Source organism: Cynocephalus volans, chromosome 1, assembly GCF_027409185.1.
Source record: "Cynocephalus volans isolate mCynVol1 chromosome 1, mCynVol1.pri, whole genome shotgun sequence".
Classification (NCBI taxonomy): domain Eukaryota; kingdom Metazoa; phylum Chordata; class Mammalia; order Dermoptera; family Cynocephalidae; genus Cynocephalus; species Cynocephalus volans.
This window is the reverse complement of record NC_084460.1, coordinates 131,834,431-131,854,192: the sequence shown is the minus strand read 5'-3', so window position 1 is coordinate 131,854,192 and position 19,762 is coordinate 131,834,431. Positions and strand designations below refer to the sequence as shown.

Below are 19,762 nucleotides of genomic sequence, written 5' to 3'. Positions count from 1 at the left end.
CCATTTCCCCATAATTTTGCCATTACCTGATATCAAATATTTCAATTTTTTTGCTTGATGAGAAGAAAATGGTATTTCATTGCTGCTTTTATTTGTATTTCCTTGATTAGCAGTGATATTGTACATTTTTCATGAGTACTTTGCTTGTTTGCACTTTCTCTTCAATAAACTACCTGTTAATATATACATGAGTCCTTTCTTGTCTTTATTTTATTATGTTAATCTATTTGCATTTTCCTACATAGATGCCACATTTGTTTATTTGATCTAGCTTTTTAATACACTTTATTAGTTTGGCTCGACGGGGAGGGGCTTTCTTCCATTTGCATAGACCTTTTTACTTGAAAATTGCTTATACAAGGAAATATCTAATCTTACATTACACTTGTGACCAAATAACAGATAATGCTCTCCATTTCTTAGAGTTGAGGAAATAAAACCACAAAATGTACAAAGTCATATCTAAAACCCAGATCTTTAGGTCCAGTGCCTTTTCTTCTAAACTAAAGTTCTGCAATTATATGCAGTCGCCATAGAAGCCGGAGGAAGTAATTTAGGTAGAATTATCTAACTCCTTATTTTACAGATGTGCAAACTAAGGTATGGGAAAGCTAAGCAGTGCCTACGAGCTGGTACTAGAACACAGGTCTCCAGGCTTTCAGCTGGGAATCTTTCCACTAGACCATGTAGATTTTTATAATGGCAACATTTCATAACAAATTCTAATGTGTGTTTTTCCTATCAATCACCTAGAAAAGCAAAAGAATTTAAAACCATTATCAGACCTCCAATATTTCCCTTCTGTTAACTCATGAAATAAAGGAAAATAAAATTGTTAAAGTTGAGACTGGACACATGAAAGTTCAAACTCAGGAGTTCCACATGTTTATACTGACTGTGAGAAAAACAAAGGGAATAAAAACATCCTGGGTTATAATAATATATTCTGTTCATCTACTATTCATCTGTTGGGCATCTCGAGTATTTCATGGATGATGTTGCATCTATAAGCGAGGACGGGCAAACATGTTTGGAATGAGCAGTTGAAACTGTTGTGAGACCTCCTCTGGAACAGAAGGCAATTCCAGCTCTCCCTTTGGGATCTTTCTCACCCTGGTTTACAGCTTTCTGAGTTAGGAAACATGTGAACACTGGATTTCAACAGCCATCTTGTTTCACCTAATAGTACTTTTCCTTGCCCGAACAGAGAACAAGAGGGGTTTAACCTGTGTCACAAACTTCAAAAGAGTTGTAGCTACTTCTGGAAAGTCAGAGATAGAAGGCTGCCTTTGCCTCTACATATTCTGAATTTTGATCCAGAAAATTTTTTAAAAAATCCTAATGCTTGAAGTTCTAACAAAGTTTGGGCCCATGGTCTCAGATCTTTGAGTTACATAGCAGAAAGGAAAGAGTCTGCTATAGACTCACGAGCCACGTAGGCTGATTGAATGACTTGTGATTATTCCTGGGTCCCCAACTTGGCCACCTCACAGCCAGCATGTGTTCCATGTGTAGTCCTCAGGCAAATATTTTAAGCTTTTTTGGTTGCATTTTCCATCTTAATTTGTTATAAATAATAGGTCAGAACACATGTCTTGAATAGCCTAAGATCTAAAACATATGCTCATGCAATGAGACCACAGAGGTAGAAGTACAAAAACTGAAGCCCATTTTATTTTTAGCTGAGACTTTAAACGTCTGTTCAACACATTTATTTGAAAAGCATTTTTTGTTCATCCAATATGGCATGCTATCAAGAAACAGACCAAAGAAGAAGGCCAAGTTCCTGCCCTCCAGGGGCATATAATCTCATTCCTCGATGCCCCTTCTCCACGCATACAGAATACCAGTTTGAAGAAGTGGAGGTTCAAAAAAGGAAATGGTAGCAATGCCAAGTTGAAGGGGGGCACACTTTCCCCTTCAGTCAGACTTGAGCAAAGTAGCATCCCCCCCATTTCCTTTGGGGCCTTCAATAGGACTGAAGAATAGCTGTATGAACCTGTCAACTACATGTGGCAGCCCTGGCCTAATTTATAAAAATGCTCCTTTGTTCTCTACAAGACTGCAGTTCTCCTATCCGTGTATACAATTTTCCTGGCTCTGTAGCAGAAACCTAGATAGAAAACTCATTTCTCAGGTCAGCCTATCTTCCTCTCTTGATAAAGAGGTTGCCTTCTTCTCAGATAGTCCTTCCTTGAACTTTATGTCTTTCTTCACTAACTTCACAGACACTTTTCTGTTCCTTCTGGAGATTTCAGGTCTTGGAACAATTCCATTTCTTCTTCCTCTTCCCCTTTCGAACATTCTAGGAGAAGAAGTTCTAGAAGGTGACAGTATTATGGGAAAACCTTGAGATAGGATCCTGACTTTACCACTTAATAATGGAAGCTTCGATGTTCTTGATTGTAAAAGTAGATAAAAACATTAATACTTACCTGCCTCAGCAGATCAATGAAATGATTAAGGCATGTGAAGCAGGTGCCTCTGTAAGTATTGGTTCCCATCTCCTTTCTCTAATTGAAACTTAAATTCCTCCTTAGACTGTAGACCATCCCACTTTGGTCTATGTTCACCTTTCTTACTTTTTAAAAAAAATTTCTTGGCTATAATCCTTGAATGTCTCTCTGGACCATTTCTCTCTGCCCTGTGAGCATTACCTTCAGTTGGCCCAACCAGCTTTGTGTCCAGGTGAAGCTCAGCTTCCCCCACCACTACCACCACTGCCCAGTTGTTGTAAACTCTAAGTCATAGTATCATCTTCTCAGGGGGTCCCCATTGTGAACCTCCTACAGGTCCTGTGACATGTTGATTAGCTGACTCTTTATCAAGGTGGACTGAAAGGAAGACCTAATTTGCAAAGTGGTGTAATTATTCCCACCAAGGCCTACTTCAAGCTACCAATGGTTTAACAATCAACTTGCAAATTTCCTAAATATTTAATAATAAATCTCACAAGCTAGCAAGAGCTGGCTCCAGTACACGGCTGATACAGGTTCCAGCTAAATGCTCCTTCTCTTGGTTCAAGGAGGTCTCCTTGTACACTGTAAATACCGTCAAATTTCCTAGGACCCTCTATCATGTTTTGCTTCCCCCATGAGGGACATGTCTAGTTTATAGCCCATTTGCAGTTGCTGAAATAATTGACATACTGTTGAGCTCAGTAAATTCCCTAGCCCTTCCTGGACTAGATTGTAAGACTGCTCACCTGGTCAGATGGTAACCCATTCTCTCTGCTTCAGAGAAGTTGGTTAGTGGGAAGTATTTCTTTGTTTATGTTTGTTTTTTCCCTCCTACTTTTTTTCTTTCCATCTTAAATGTTATGCTACTTATTTAAACCCAAGGAGACATATGCTATAGACTGATTGTGTTGCTTCAAAATTCATATGTTGAAGTCCTAATGCCCAATGTAATGGTGTTAGGAGGAGGGGCTTTTGCTAGGTGATTGGGTCATGAGCCTCTTATAAAAGATACTCTGTAGAGCTTCCTTGCCCCTTCTGCCATGAGAGGACACAGTGAGAAGACCGTCTGCGAACAAGCAGACAGGCCTCACCACACACCAAACCTGCCGGCTCCTTTATCTTGGCCTTCCCAGCCTTTAGAAGTGTAAGAAATAAATTTCTGTTGCTTATAAGCACCAGTCTACAGTATTCTATCATAGTAGCCCAAACTGACTAAAACAGACATATATACAAATAATTTTACTTAGGATCCAAGGAGAAACTTGTCAAAATTCTCCTCGTTTCTCAACAGATCTTGTGGGAGCAGTAGGACGAGAAGAGACTGAGTCAAACTCATGGAAGTTAAACAAGAAAAATGCTAAGACTTGTTCTAAAGCATGAAAAACAATGGTCTTCATTTTTTACCATTTGTGTTTGAAATTGCATGACTGCTCATAATTCGAGGTAAAAAGAATCTAATATTTTTAAATCATTTAAAAACTGCAGTCAGCCAAATAATGCTCCAAGATGAGCAAACGCCTTTAATTTTCTAATTTCTCATTTTATTCTGACAACTTTGGAAGAGTAACAGGAAGTATCTTTTGATGAAGAAATTCCAAATTGACTTCAATTGAAAAAAATTCTTGAATCTATTTTGTGATACATTTTGAATTTCTGGCTTTTGTTTAATCATTATAACTTAATAGATTCAACAAAGCTTTTGGCCTTCATATCAAGTAATTATGACAACCTCATTGCAAATTTGTACCTACATATCCCAGAGTCTTATGGATGGTAGATCTGTTTGACTTCCCACTTTGATTGCGAAATTAACTAGAAAATCCACAAATTTCTGTTTTGCTTGGTGTGATGATCAGTTTCCAATGCTCTCCTGGTGTTCATGCCCCAGTGTAGTCCTTCTCTACATTGAACAGGAATGACCTGTGTAACCAATAGAATATTGTGCAATGTCATAAAAAGACATTGCAGCTTCTGCTTTTCCCTCTTGGATCACTAACAGCATCCATGTCATGAGAACACTCAATCAGCGCTAGTGAGACCTATGTGGTAAGGAACAAAAGCTTCCTGCCAACACCAGGCATCAGCTGTTAGCATGTGAGTAAGCCATCTTCAGAGTGGACCCTCAAGATCAAATCAAGCCTTCAGATGACTGCAGCCCCAGCTGACATCTTGACAGCAACCTTTTGAGAGATCTCGAACCAGAACCGTCCAGCTAAGATGTCCTTGAATTCCTGATTCATAGAAACTGTGTGAAATAACAGATTCTTACTTTTGTTTTAAACATCTAAGTTTGGGGGATAATTTGCAGCAATAGAAAACTAATATACTCAGGTAGGAATTCAAAACCCAATATTCAGAGAAGCAGTGTTTATAAACGTCTCAGGGTCAGTAAGTGCAAAAAGGCTTCACTTTGATCACTGTGGTGGACATTATTGGGTTTTTGAGATTCCTTAGCTTTTGAATACCCCTCCTCTGTTTGTGAATTGTCCACCTACTGGGTCCTAATGAGAAGCAGAGTGTTTCCTTCCACCCTAGACCCAGAAAATGTAAGATACTTACCTTGCCGGTTCCTCTGGCAGCTGGGGTTTGGACAAGTGCTCCAGGCATGACGCAGCAGGTGCACTTGCCCACCTACAGTTTGAATCAAGAGCTAATGATGCAAACAGGAAGCCAATGAGAAGTGGAGGAGTGTCCCATACCCAGTGGCAGTAACAGCAGCACTGTAAACTATGGCATTCCCTATGGTCCAGTAGCTACTGCAGTGCTGCCTTTCCTTACAAGATTGGTTTGTTTCTGCCCATTTCCCAATACTGCTTTTCCAGCCACAGAGTTTCTGTGAGCTACCCAATATTTCTTAATACATTTCTTTTGTGCTTAAGTAAGCATCTACTGTATGCATAGTACATCATGGTAGGTGCAATGGAAGTCACAAGGGAAGATTCAGATACATCAAAGCACTGCTGTCAACAGAAACTGGCTGGGAGAGAGGATGACCCCATTCTGACCAATTGAATCTGTTTTCAGAAGCTCAACTTAATTGGTAGAGAGAAGCTGAGTCACAATATGGAAAGATAAAGGTTAAAGGTCATAGTCTCTAAGATAAACCATTATAGGTATGTGTCAGTTCACCAGGAGTTTGGGATCCTCAAACACTGGTGACTTACAAATTAAATGTTTTTCAAAGTAGCTTTATATTTAAAAGTTTCTTAATTTACTAAAAATAATTTCAAACCTTTCATAACATCAAGAAACAGAAGGCATCAAGAAATAAAAGGTAGAACTAATTTTACAGCCATACTAGTTAACGTAAGGACACTTAAAAAATGAAATTTAATTTGCATACAATTTAATGTGCTTGGAGTTGAAACCAGCTATAAAAGCATGAGACAGTCATAAATGTCAGATTTTTATACTGTTCTCTCAAATAATTAGGAAGCCGTATCCATGACAAAACTTGGATTTAATACTTCATCTTTCTCCTCATATGCCCTTGATTAATGCTTGCATTACAAGTTCTCATAAATTTTGGTATTTTTAGGCCACTACACAGATCTGCAGGCAGGCCAGAAAAATTATCTATATGAAGAATAAACAAAAGTGCAGAATCACAGCTTGCTGTAGGTCACATTTGGCCAGCTATATGCTGGCTTTATTTGGATCTGCCCTTAGTAGCCTGTCAGATCTAAACTGAGCCCTTCTGCATAGCCTTAGCAAATTCTATAACTCTTGCCCTACCTTTTGGCAAGAAAGTACATTGGATTGTTTAACTTTTTATTTTTTAGAAATACTTATATTTACCTACACAGAGTACATAAATACATTCTCAGTGCAAAATTCAGTTGTCTGTGGCTCCTTGCTCCTATGTGGGTCCACAGGAATCCTGTCAGTGGTCTTGCTGTCCTGGTGGCCACCAAGGCCCTCTTCTCCCCTGCCTTCTCCAAGCAATTTCATACGAAAGACACAGCTGTGGCTTTTGCCAGCTCTTGCTCCGTGTGCTCATCAGGGACAGCCTTGAAGTGGTTGGGGCTCGAAATAGTGGAAGCGGTCCTTTCTTTCTCTCACTGTGGCTTCTCCTGCCTTCATGAACTCCACTGGTGTCTCCTCCTCTTCCCCTGAGCTCTAATGGCCCCGGCTTGTCTGCCATTGCTTTTTACTAGTTGTAAATTGTTTGATTTGTAGGAGAGAGTGATGCTGGGAACCAGATAGTCTATTCCACCATCTTGACTGGAAGCCCACTGGTGCAAAATTCAAACATTACAGATCAAGCCTCTCTCCACCACCACCCACAGACCATGCTTGCAGTCTTCCAGAAGTTTTTCCATGTGTGTATTGAATGAGGTAGGTATAGATGTGAAGCTCAGCCTCTATTCTTGTTTGCAAGAAAAAATATTAAAACTTAGAGTACTCATGGTAGCAGCATAAAAAAATTTCCTCCAGTCCATTGGCCCCTTCTGCCATGTAAATTTGGTGGCAGTTAGGAAAATATCTGGTCCTCCAAGTCATCTGAACCACAGGCATTTAGGAAGAAATCCTTTGCTTCCATCTGTCTGGCTCTTTTGAACCGGAAACTACCTTTGCCATATCAAGGTTGGAAGAGTAAGAATCCATCTTCTATCTGTAACATCTCTTAAAGCAAGAGAATTCCTGCAATGCCATCCAAGTTCTTTTATGCCAAAACTCCTTCTGGGGCATTTCATTTTCTGAGTTCCACCTGGGGGAGAAAGCTCCCCTCGAAGGAAGTCATCTTCTCATCATGTGCTCCATTGTCCTACTCCTTACAGTTTGAGGCATTTTTGTTTTTCTTTGGTGGGGGGCAGTGGGGAGTGGAATTGGGAGGAGACTCAGAACTCTTTCTGTTCTCCTAAGAGATTTTATGCTCTTAAAAACCAGAGTTAGGAAGAGATATATAGGGGACATTTCTACCTTCTTTCCACTTATATCTTTCTGCTGAGGTAATGAGCCTAGAAAAGCCAAGTTACAGACAGGAGGGGACAAGGAGGAACTTTTAGAGTGATATTACAATGAAAACACTCATTTTGTACTTATTCTACATAAATTATACCATCCTATACATATTATTCTATAACTTGCTTTTTCTTCTTATCTATATGCCTTGGAGATCTTTCCATGTTGTTATATATAGCTCCACATTATTCATTCAATAACAATTTATTGAGCCCCTCTTGTGTGCCAAGCAATATGTGCCAGGAGCTGCATAAATGGCATGGGAAAAACAGACCATGTCTCTATTTTCAGCACTCTTACAGTTTAGAGAAGGAAAAAGATAATAGCCAAGTAAGCATGTGCATAATATATAAAAACATGACATGATATGTACTATGAACAAAAAGAAAGTGGGGTAAAGCGATACAGGCAAGGGTGGTATTTTACATGGTCTGAGAGGGACTTCTGCTGAGGCGAACTCATTCATTTTAGCTGCTGCATAGCATTACATTCTCCTGAAAAGATTATGAGACTCATTTCCCGTTTTGCAGAAATCATGTAATTTTACCTCCTTATGCATGTGAACAGTAGTACTTTGAGTAGATACTGAAAAGTGAAATTGCTAGGTAATATTTGCAAACTGCTCTCTAATGTGGCTGTACTAATTTATTCTCCTATAAGAAACTGCTCCCTCTCCATAGCTCTCTTTACAGTTAATACTATCAGAATTATTAATTTTATGAATCTGATGTGTGAAAAAAATGGTTTCTCAGTTTTTTAAATTTGTACTTCTGTAATTTACTACTTAGGTTGAATATTATTCCATACGTTTATTAGACATTTATATTTCCTCTCTTGTAAAATGGCTATTCATATTCTTTGCCCATTTTCTATGAGTTTTTTTGTCTTTTGTTGGAGTTAATGTATTCAAGGTAACAATATTTCGTTTTACATCTGTTACAAATATTTTCTCCCTTTCTTTGTCTTTTACATATTGAACTTCATTAATTCATGTGGTCAAATATATCTGTGTATCACTTTAATGATCATGTATTTCTCAGTATTTATTAGTTTGAGTTTTTAAATTCAAATTCAGTGTATGTGCTAGGCAGTTTGGAAAGCATAAAAATGAGATGTGGCATCTGCTCGCATGAATCTCACAATTTAGTATTGAAGACACATGTACACAAATACCTATAAAGCTAAGGACCTTAATAATCCACAAAATACTATAAAAAGAAGTACCGTGGTGGGGCAATGCCTAGCTCAGAACACGGCACCTGGAAAGGTTTTACAAATGCAATCACATTGAAGACAGGGCAGTGTTTTGAAAGGCAGGGATGGGACTAAAGGCCTTCATTTCAGGAAGAACAGCATAGGCCAAGGCAGAAAATGCAATGAGAAAGGGGTAGAGAGAAATTCCTGGAAAAGCTGGGCAGTGGGTGTGTGGGTAGGAATGAGAGGAGCATAGTGGGCGACCAGACCGAAAACATAGGGTGCAACTATCTTAATCTTTTACCCATAAATAAGAAAGATGGCAATAAATTCAATACTTTCTAGTCTCCTTGAAAAGTAGTCATTAGAAAAAGGACACTTGACTATGAGAAGTTAAGCAAAAATTTGGATTGATTGGATGAACATGGATGGCCTCACCATCACACTTGATGGCAGCTGGGGATTGGTACAGTACACAGTCTGTCCGCTGTGTGTCTGTGTGTCACCGCTACCGCTGTGGGCTTCTGCCTGGCCAGAGCCTTTGCCCAAGAACAGCTGCAATTTGCAAGTCTTAAGCCTGTTTCACCATCCTGCAGAGGTAAGACTTGGGTAATTTATGCACTATGAATTTACTGTCCTCTAGGGAGACTGCCAAGGAAAGCATGTTTTGGATAAAAGTCTGAAAAAAAGAAGAAAGAAAAAATTCAAAAACCCAAGCCCAGCTTGGCATAGGGATAAAGTTTCACATCCAGCTCCTCCCTAAGATCTGCCATTTAATCAGCCTCCAGGACGCAGGGCTGTGATGGGTTACCGTGTGGTGATTAGGCTGCCTTGGGTTGCATCAGCTAACACACTCCCCTGATAAGCAATTGCAAAGTAATGGGATTTGGGTTTTAGTTGAGAGAGAATGTTGGAAAATGTTCCAAACAGCCGACCTCCTTCGCCCCCGCTGAAATGGCGGCCATCCTCTGAACATTTTATGTTGCTTTGAGGAGAATGACAAAAGACAGATGCTTCTTGCTGGAATGCTAGTTGTTTAATCATTCTTTCTAGTCCCAGGACATTTACTGTAGCTTCTTGGAGCTGACATCTTGGGCTGCTCGTTGGTTTTCAATGTCTTAGAAATGGTGTTGCAACTTTTCCTTACACGGAATATGGGAAAGTTTGTAGAAGAGTTTTTTAAGGTGTTATGTTGCAGATGGTGTCCTCAGGCCAAAAGCCTTAAAATTGGTAGTGGAGAAACTGTACATAAACTATGAGCTCTGTAGTGAGACACAAAATACATAACCTGGTCTGGTTCCTGCCTCCCACACAGCCTCCCTCAGGTCTGTAGAAGTGTTTATGTCCTTTCCAAAGCTCGGTGGAAGCATAGAGATTAGTCTTCCCAACAGCATGACCTTCCCATGCTGCACCACACAGCCTCCTCTCCAGGTTCTGTGGGCCCCACGGTAGACAAGATGCCCTTCAGAAGAGTATTAAACCTCTCATCTTAGCCACAGACCACCCTCCTCAAGAGGTCTCTTGCTTTCTGTTTTCAGAAAGATAATATATAAGAGAAACTGAAAAGCTGTGATGTGCTCAAAACATTTTCATCACGTTAAGGAGCAAGAGTAAATGATTAATCTCATCATCATATACAACCTCATTTTCCAAGAAGGATTGCATTGGTACTAAAAGGCAAATCATAACAGTGATTTGAAAAGTGATTCATTTTCTTCTCCTCCAAAAGTCATAAATAACATTCGGTTGAATTTTATGATTCCTCTTGTTTTAGTATATCTTGTTAAACTCACTTTTGCTGAATATGAGCCTGTGAATTTTTTTCTCTTTCTTTTTAAATTTGCAAATTCTCTTGATTAGCACCATCGCCTCCCCCTACCTGTGCGGAGATATTAATTTCTTTCCTCCCTGGTGATACCATACCTCTATAGAGCTCTGTCCTCAATGTGTGGGAGCTTTAGAGTGGAAAAGACACAACTGGAAATGGGAACCTGTGTCTGTGGTATCTGTGTGTAGGCTCTCCATGTCTTAGGTAGGAGAGAAGTTTTGGGGAAGAACATTTTTTCTCAAATTTTTTCTGTGTGCCACTGTGTGTGTGAGGGGCATTTGGAGGCAGGTAGGATGAATAACAAGACTTTGTGTTTATATCTATAGCACCTGTCACAAGTACATTTATAAACATATAAAGATTATCCTCAAAATCCTCTCCTTAGCTGAAGAGAGAATTACTTTTATATTTCATGAGGGGAAATCAGAAAAAGGATAACTGTCTCAATTCTAACCAGCTGTGCCCAGCTCAGAAACCGAGTCCCACCCCTCGGAGGGCAGTGACATCATCCGTCAGAGCCGCTGCCTCTCCCCAGCCTCTCTGCTTCTCCACTGTGCACAGACCAATGTTCTTGGCTCCTTATTTGATCTTAAAATCAGTGTTGGGTGAATCAGTCAGAAGATTTGGACATTCTGTTCAGAAAACATTATAAATTTAAGATTTGCTGGTTCTGCAAAACTCTCCTGGCATTCTGAATAGAATAGCTGTCTTCTGTCCCCAGATGACTTCATGAAATGGAAGATTTATGTGAGGAGGTGATAGAGACAGTTTCCCTATTGCCCTGAAAGAGACGCACCCCAGCACACTTCTCTGCCTCTACCCATGCTGTCCTCTCTTCCTGGCATGGCTTTCTTCCCTGCCCTTGTCCACCTTATAAGATATCCTTATACATCTTACAAAATTCACCTTGAATACTGTTATCTCCTTTATCAAGGCTTTATCGTCATCTAGGCTGGCCACACATTCTCTAGGTCTCCTTCTTAACAAAGGCTCAATTTTATTCAGGTCTCCACTTTCCTCTCCCACCAGGACATGTGTCTGGTGAATGGTGCTGATAGAGCCCCAGCTCCACAAAAGGCCTAATCAATGTAAGCACACGCTCAGTTCCTTTACCAGAGATTGGCCCAAAAACCCTAATGTGGCCTTGGGCAATCAGACAAGAGGGGAGGCATGTGGGAGGGCCACTAGTAAAATGGGGTCTAAGGAAGAGAAAGTCAGCCCTTTTCCTTTGGCCATGTGTGGTTGTGGTCTTAGATTGGCTGCCTTCCTCTCAGCAGCAAGCCAAGTAGGCCAGCTGGCTTCTTAGTGACACCAGATGGTCACTCAACTTTGAGAGTCTCAGTTTCCTCTTTTGTCAAATGAAGAAGTTGGCTTACTTTATCTGCAGCTTTAGAATATCATGTACGCCTCTAAAAGATGACGGGGGAGGAGATAAGGTGAAGGGCCTAGGAAGCGGAGAAGGCCGGCTGATTTGATTTGCAGCCCTAACCATCTGCTGCCATTAACACTAACAAGCAGCTATTTGCTTTTTAGTGATTGGATGATCTCAACTCTCCAGTTTAAGAAATAAATACTAATCGTGGTTTAACCACTAACATATCCTCATATTTTCCCTTTGCCTGAAGTGAACGCTTAATATCCACTCCTATCTTGTTTGGCAAACAAAATGTTTCTACTAAAATTAAATGAAAAGGATGATACAATCCGAATTTGGGACAGAAAGGTTTTTTTTCTCCTTAATTTTCAGTTAAATCATTTCCCTTTCCTTCTGTAATCGTTTCAAAACCACCCAAGGAAACCTGAAGAATTAGTAAATGGAGGAAAAGTTGTATGGAAAAATTAAATGAAAAAAATGCAGGATTACTCTGCCTGAGGTTAGTAGATTTTTAGCTTGCTTCAAAATGTTAAAATGTCCATACTACCCAAAGTGATATACAAATTCAATGCAATCCCCATCAAAATTCCAAAGACATTTTTCTCAGAAATGGAAAAAACTATTCAGACATTTATATGGAACAATAAAAGACCACGAATAGCCAAAGCAATGCTCAGCAAAAAAAATAAAGCTGGAGGCATAACACTACCTGACTTTAAGCTATACTACAAAGCTATAATAACCAAAACAGTATGGTACTGGCATAAAAACAGACGCACTGACCAATGGAATAGAATAGAGAATCCAGAAATCAACCCACACACTTACTGCCATCTGATCTTTGACAAAGGCACCAAACCTATTCACTGGGGAAGGGACTGCCTCTTCAGCAAGTGGTGCTGGGATAACTGGATATCGATATGCAGGAGAATGAAACTAGATCCATACCTCTCACCGTATACTAAAATCAACTCAAAATGGATTAAGGATTTAAATATACACCCTGAGACAATAAAACTTCTTAAAGAAAACATAGGGGAAACACTTCAGGAAATAGGACTGGGCACAGACTTCATGAATACGACCCCAAAAGCACGGGCAACCAAAGGAAAAATAAACAAATGGGATTATATCAAACTAAAAAGCTTCTGCACAGCAAAAGAAACAATTAAAAGAGTTAAAAGACAACCAACAGAGTGGGAGAAAATATTTGCAAAATATACATCTGACAAAGGATTAATATCCAGAATATATAAGGAACTCAAACAACTTTACAAGAAGAAAACAAGCAACCCAATTAAAAAATGGGCAAAAGAGCTAAGTAGGCATTTCTCTAAGGAAGATATCCAAATGGCCAACAGACATATGAAAAAATGCTCAACATCACTCAGCATCCGGGAAATGCAAATCAAAACCACATTGAGATACCATCTAACCCCAGTTAGGATGGCTAAAATCCAAAAGACTATGAACGATAAATGCTGGCGAGGCTGCGGAGAAAAAGGAACTCTCATACATTGTTGGTGGGACTGCAAAATGGTGCAGCCTCTATGGAAAATGGTATGGAGGTTCCTTAAACAATTGCAAATAGATCTACCATACGACCCAGCCATCCCACTGTTGGGAATATACCCAGAGGAATGGAAATCATCAAGTCGAAGGTATACCTGTTCCCCAATGTTCATCGCAGCACTCTTTACAATAGCCAAGAGTTGGAACCAGCCCAAATGCCCATCATCAGATGAGTGGATACGGAAAATGTGGTACATCTACACAATGGAATACTACTCAGCTATAAAAACGAATGAAATACTGCCATTTGCAACAACATGGATGGACCTTGAGAGAATTATATTAAGTGAAACAAGTCAGGCACAGAAAGAGAAATACCACATGTTCTCACTTATTGGAGGGAGCTAAAAATTAATATATAAATTCACACACACACATACACACATACACACACAAACCGGGGGGCGGGGAGGAAGAAGATATAACAACCACAATTATTTGAAGTTGATACAACAAACAAACAGAAAGGACATTGTTGGGGGGGAGGGGGGGAGGGGGGAGGGAGGGAGGTTTTGGTGATGGGGAGCATTAATCAGCTACAATGTATATCGACAAAATAAAATTAAAAAAAAAAAAAAAACAATTAAAAAAAAAAAAAAAAAACAAAAAAAAAAAACAAAATGTTAAAAGAATTAAATCAAAGCACCCTCTAGTGGCTCTCAATTGCGTTTTGCTAAAAGTTGCTCTCAATTTCCCTCAATTTAGGCCCACAATTAATTTATTGTGCACGTATATATGCATGCATATGTGTGGTTAGAAAGGAAAAAAATATATAGGTTTGCTTTTCCATATTTATGTAGGAGTAGGAAGGGGGGGAGAGTAGAGGTAGTATTTTTACTCTCCTAATCTAATATCATCCAGAAAATCATGGCAGTGAGAATGGGATAAAGAAGTTGCATGAATTCACATAAATGTCTTCCAAGAATAATGGAGTCCAGTCAGTGCAAAACGGATTAACACAATAAAGCCCCATGGATTTCAGTTCCTCTGTATCTCCTATTCATATCCTCTCTAAGAGCCCACAACAGTTTCCTTAACCCACTTCTGTAATGTAGACATGCCCTCACATGTCTAGGGATTGGCTGACTACTGCACGGTCTTTGCGCACCCCCAGATTCTCATGCCCTTTACCAATACAAACCCACAGCATCTCTTGTATTTACATAACCAAGACTTCTTCTGGAACTGCCATAGAAATGGCACTCACACCTATACTTAACAATCTTCTGAAGTTATGCTTGTTTCATTACCTCCAGGAGAAGAATGAAAATAGACCATAACAATGAACATGAATAGAACATCTGTTTCATCTTCTCTAGAGGAAGAACAAAAATAGCTCATGAACATACATATGAGTAGAATATAATTTGTTGCAAAATTGACAGCAAATCTTCAGATTGACAAACTATTTGTGTCAATTAGAATTAACTTCACCTGTGTATAGAGGAAAATTCAAAATAACAGTGGCATGAGCAAAATGCTTTGTTCTCTCTCACACAAAAGAAGTCAGTAGGTAGGTGGTCTGGGGTTGGTAGGGCAACTCCATGGTCATCAGGCCCAGGTCCTTCTGTTGTTCTTTTCCTCCAACTTGGTGGGTAGCTTCCATTTTCAATGTTACCCACGGCCCAAGGTGGGTGCTGGACCTCCAGTCATCACACCAGTGTTTCAGTCGAGGAGATAAGGAGGAAAAACAAAAGAGGACCATTTCTTTCTCTTCAAAGATCTTTTCCGAAATGTTACACAAGATTTGCCTTATGTCTCATTTCCCAAGACTTATGTAGGTGGTCATACTCAACTGCAAGGGAAACTGAGAAATGCCTTTTAACTAAGTACATTCCCACAATAAATAAAATTGTAGTTATGTTATTAAGCAATGTATCAGTTACCTAATGCCACAATGATGCTGTGTAACAACCACAAAATCTCTTTGGCAACAATTGCTCCTATGTCTGGATCAGCTGGGGTCAGGTGTGCCAATCTTAACTGAGCTTCCTCATGTTTCTAGGGGTTGGCTCACTATTGGATGACCTAGGCTGGCCTCAAAATAAAGGTGAGGGGGCCGAGCCCGTGGCGCACTCGGTAGAGTGCTTCGCTGGGAGCGCGGCGACGCTCCCGCCGCGGGTTCGGATCCTATATAAGAATGACCAGTGCACTCACTGGCTGAGTGCCGGTCACAAAAAAACGACAAAAAAATAAATAAATAAATAAATAAAGGTGAGGATAGGACTGAGTGACTCAGTTCTGTTTTACTTGGCTTTCATCCTCCAGCAGGCTAGGCTGGGCACATTCTCAGGGAGCAGCAAGTAGAAAGATGCGGGATCTCCTGAGACCTGCTCTCAGAATTGGTACATTGCATTTCTGCCTCATTTTATTTGCCAAAGCAAATTACATGGGGTAGACAAATATATAATCTCTGGATGGAAAAAACTTTAAAATCAATGGAAAAATTGCATGAATACAGGGAGGGGTGCATATTTAGAGTCATGAATATAATCATCTGCCAAAAGGAGAAAGGGGAGGATGAGTATTAGGCTGGGAAACTAGCAATCTCTGCCATGATATTTTTTAGTCTGTTAGAGAATATTACTAGACTTATTCCCATTCTATATCCTGTCTTAAACATGAGGAAATTATAATAAAAAAGAAAGAGACAAAAGAGCTTATATTATATATTGAGACATTATTTCATAAGTTAACTAATTATTGACACGTTTGATTACGAATGGAGTAGGTATTAATTTTAATATTTGTCCTCTTCTTTATTGTGGGTAGAGACTGGCTAGATGTACACAAAACCTGATTTCTTTTCTTCCAAGGCAGCTAGACTACATTTTCCAACCTCCATAAAAGTTAGGATGGCCTTGTGACTGAGTACTAGCGGATGGAATGTGGGCAGAAGTGATCACTACTCCAGGCTCGGCCTATACAATATTCCACATAAAATCCTCCATTCTTTCTGTTTCCTAATAACCAGCTGAATAGAAGATACTCTGAGAAGGGCAAAGCCATAAGATAAAGTGATAGCTTAGAGCCACAACCCTTCGGCCCCCTGCCCCATCCATGCCAATTACATTGGAGTATATACCATGAGCAAGAATTAAACGTTTGTTGTGTAAATACACAGAGATTTGAGTGTTTGTTTCAACAATTAGACTGCCACACTTATATAGTATACTCCATATTATGCATTCATTTTCCTTCTTAAGAGTTTTGCTGAAAATAATAGCCCAAATCACCTGACACTTTATATAAGAAATATCTTCCTTTAAACAAAAGAGCACTTTTTAGTATAGTATTACTACCTATATCAAGTGAAGATAGAATTTCAGTTTACAGTGGCCTAGAAGATATTAGGATTTCTCCAATATATTACTCATACCATCATTAATTCATCCCAACCTCTGTAACCTACGATGCAGACAAGAAAGGGAATTGAGATACTGGTGCTCTGAGAGGTAAGATGACCTTCAATGTTGTTTTCAGTGACACTAACAGTTCCTTAGTTGGGATGGATTTATAATTTCTGCTAAAATGCAATTACTGCTAAAAATGACTTCTAACCATTTATTCAACGATCAGTCAAAACATGCAATAAAGCTGCCTCGCTAATTGCCAGCAAGCAAGGAAGGGATGGGAGGTCAGCTACTGGCTGACTTGCAGGCAGTGTTTTTAGTGGCTTCTGCCATCGCAACATTGACTAGCATCTCAAGTGGGGAAAGGAACCGAGAAGCTAGGGTGAAAGCTCTACCCGCAGAGCCCTAGGAGTGAGAAAAACTGCCGATGTCGTTATTTGCCTTTTGCTGAGCCACCTTCCTCTTTAGGCTGAGAAGCAGGGTTGTTTCATTTTTGCAGATAAAAACTCACTAAGGGAAAGGGGAAAGTAGATGAGTCATCCTAGGCATTTAGGATGGCAGGCACCAAGCTTCTGCCTGATGTATATATACTGTACGCTAAGAGTTTAAAAAAAAAATAGGGTATATAATTAAGCAGGAATGAACACAAGCCCTCAAAAACATAAAAATTTAGAAGTAAACACTTGAGACACCCCAGCAACTTTATTTCCCCCACTGAATTCTCAAGGTGTGGGCCAGGCCAAGTCTCTCCTAGGTCAAAACGATAATGAAGCAGAAATTCTTATCCCAGTGCTGCAGGTACCTCTGCCTGGGTTCTCAGTTGTTAACAAAAGCCTTTATGTTAAAGAAGGGGCTGGGGGAATAAACACAACATATCAAAAAATGTGTCAAGCTTTTCCCAGCACATTATAAGCTCAAGTCTTACAATGATGTTTTCTTTCTGAATCTTATGCTTTTGCGTCTTCGGTTTCTACCTGTACTTATCCTCTGGAATAAAACGAATCCCAAAATAACCAGAATGACCATTAAAAGAAAGAGTTTCACATACAGAATGATTAGTAAAGGTGATGCTGGATATCCTTGGATTCTATGACCTTTAAATATGGGCAGGGATGAAAAATAAGTTCAAAGATTTTTCTAATTAACTAATTAGAGTCAATAGTTTAAAAGGCTTTAAAAAATATTCCAAAAAGTTCACAGACTGTTACAATGAAAAGTAAAAAAAACCTTATAAATTACAATTCAAATGTTACTAATGTATCATTCTTTTATGACAACCATGTCTGTGTTTTGTATATAAGTTTTTAACAAATGCTTTCTGAGTGAATAAATGCATGCTTAGCATTGCTAATGCTGTACTTCCCAATTACATGAGAAAAAAGAAAATGTACTTTCTCATTTCCCATGCAAATATTAGTCTTTTTTCTTTTTTCCTTTTTTTTTTTTTTTTTGGCAGCCGGCCATTACAGGGATGCTGAACCTTTGACCTTGGTGTTATAACGCTGCATTCTAATCACCTGAGCTAACCAAAATATTAGTCTTTTGAAGGGCATTATTCTTAATATTTTGGGCATGATCTGATAACACTTTCCAGACAGTGAAATGATTTTGTAACTGAGTTGATGTAACCCCTTCAACAAGGTATTTTATATCTTCCTACTTTCATTTTATTCATCTGTGAAATAGCCCCAAGAATTGTTGAAAATATAAAATAGACTAATTAGGACGATCATTTTGAAGTCTTTTCTCCCGTGAAGAAGGCAGCCTAAGGACTGTGTACCCTAACTACAAGTCTGACTCTTGGCTCCAAGAAATATTTTCATCCTGTCAAATAGCCTGCTCAAAGACTAAATTAGAAGAATGTCAGGCAATCTCCTAAGCATCATAAGGAATTAAGACACTGTGGTTACAGTCCTCAAAAACTCACAATTCACCTGGAGAAGTCAGGCCCACAGAAATGAAAAGATAGCTTACAGGAGAGCAATCAGTGGTAAGTGAGCATTACAGGTTATAAATCATATAATGAATAAGAATGGCTAACTCTAACTGGCTCAGGAAGAAGTAGAATTTGAACTGAGCCTTGTTGTTCTGCAGGATTAAGTAGGTTATGAGAAGAAGGAAGGACTTTTCAAGGGAAAATCCTTAAGCAAATATGTGAAAATGAGTTAACCTAAGTCATATTTGGAGCATAGAGTGGGATATATAGAGATGAAGTCTGTGATGATCTAAACGTAATTCTGCAGTTATTTGTGTGTGTCGGGTACTGTGCTGCCAGACTTTAAAGATATAGAAGTGAAAAAGATTGGTTCCTACTCCCAAGGAGCTTGCACTGTACTGGGAGTCAGAGAAGTAGGTAGCTGTGATATAGTAAAAAATATGTATTTGGTTTTTGCTCCCCCAGTTTCTAGCACAGTTCCTGACAAGGTTACAAGGGTTTCACATAAAACTCCTGGAAGCTCTGCAGTGATGAGTGTCTTTTGTATGCTAATGAGATGACTGGTGGCTGGGAACTCCTAAAGAGCTTTCAGGATCAGATCGGGCTGGTCACTAGAAAGAGCAGGGAACGATTACAGAGTTGGAACTTTCAGCCCCATACCACCACACATCCCCTCCACTGACCTCCTGGGTGGAGAGAGGTGCTGGAGACTGAGTTAATAATAACCAATGGCCAATGATTTACTCAATCATGCCTATGCAATAAAACCTTCACACACACAAATACTAAACAAGGGGTTTGGTGAGCTTCCAGGTTGGTAGGCTTTCCAAGTTGATGAACACACTGAGGTGCTGGAGGATGGCACTCCTGGAGATGGGATGGAAGTTCTTTCCTGCATACCTTGCCCTATGCATCTCTTCCATTTGGCTGTTCCTGAATTGTGTCCTTTATAATAAACTAGTAATAGTAAATAATGTGCCTTCCTGAGCTCTAGGAGCCATTCTAGCAAATCGTTGAACCCCCTGAATTCATAGCCAGTTGGTTGGAAGTGTTAATTACAACCTGGGACTTGGCTGGTGT

At 39.5% G+C, this 19,762-nt stretch overlaps 1 protein-coding gene across 1 annotated transcript in view; it reads right to left on the bottom strand.

The window, feature by feature from the left end:
• Positions 1–19,762, bottom strand: part of LOC134388723 (cell surface glycoprotein CD200 receptor 2-like) — a 58,410-nt gene that overhangs the window by 30,619 nt on the left and 8,029 nt on the right. Inside the window, exons 4-5 of the mRNA XM_063112027.1 lie at positions 17,721–17,840; positions 5,019–5,090 (exon numbers count right to left, since the gene is read on the bottom strand). Coding sequence (XP_062968097.1) covers positions 5,019–5,090; positions 17,721–17,840 — 192 coding nt within the window. The remainder of the gene's footprint in view (positions 1–5,018; positions 5,091–17,720; positions 17,841–19,762) is intronic.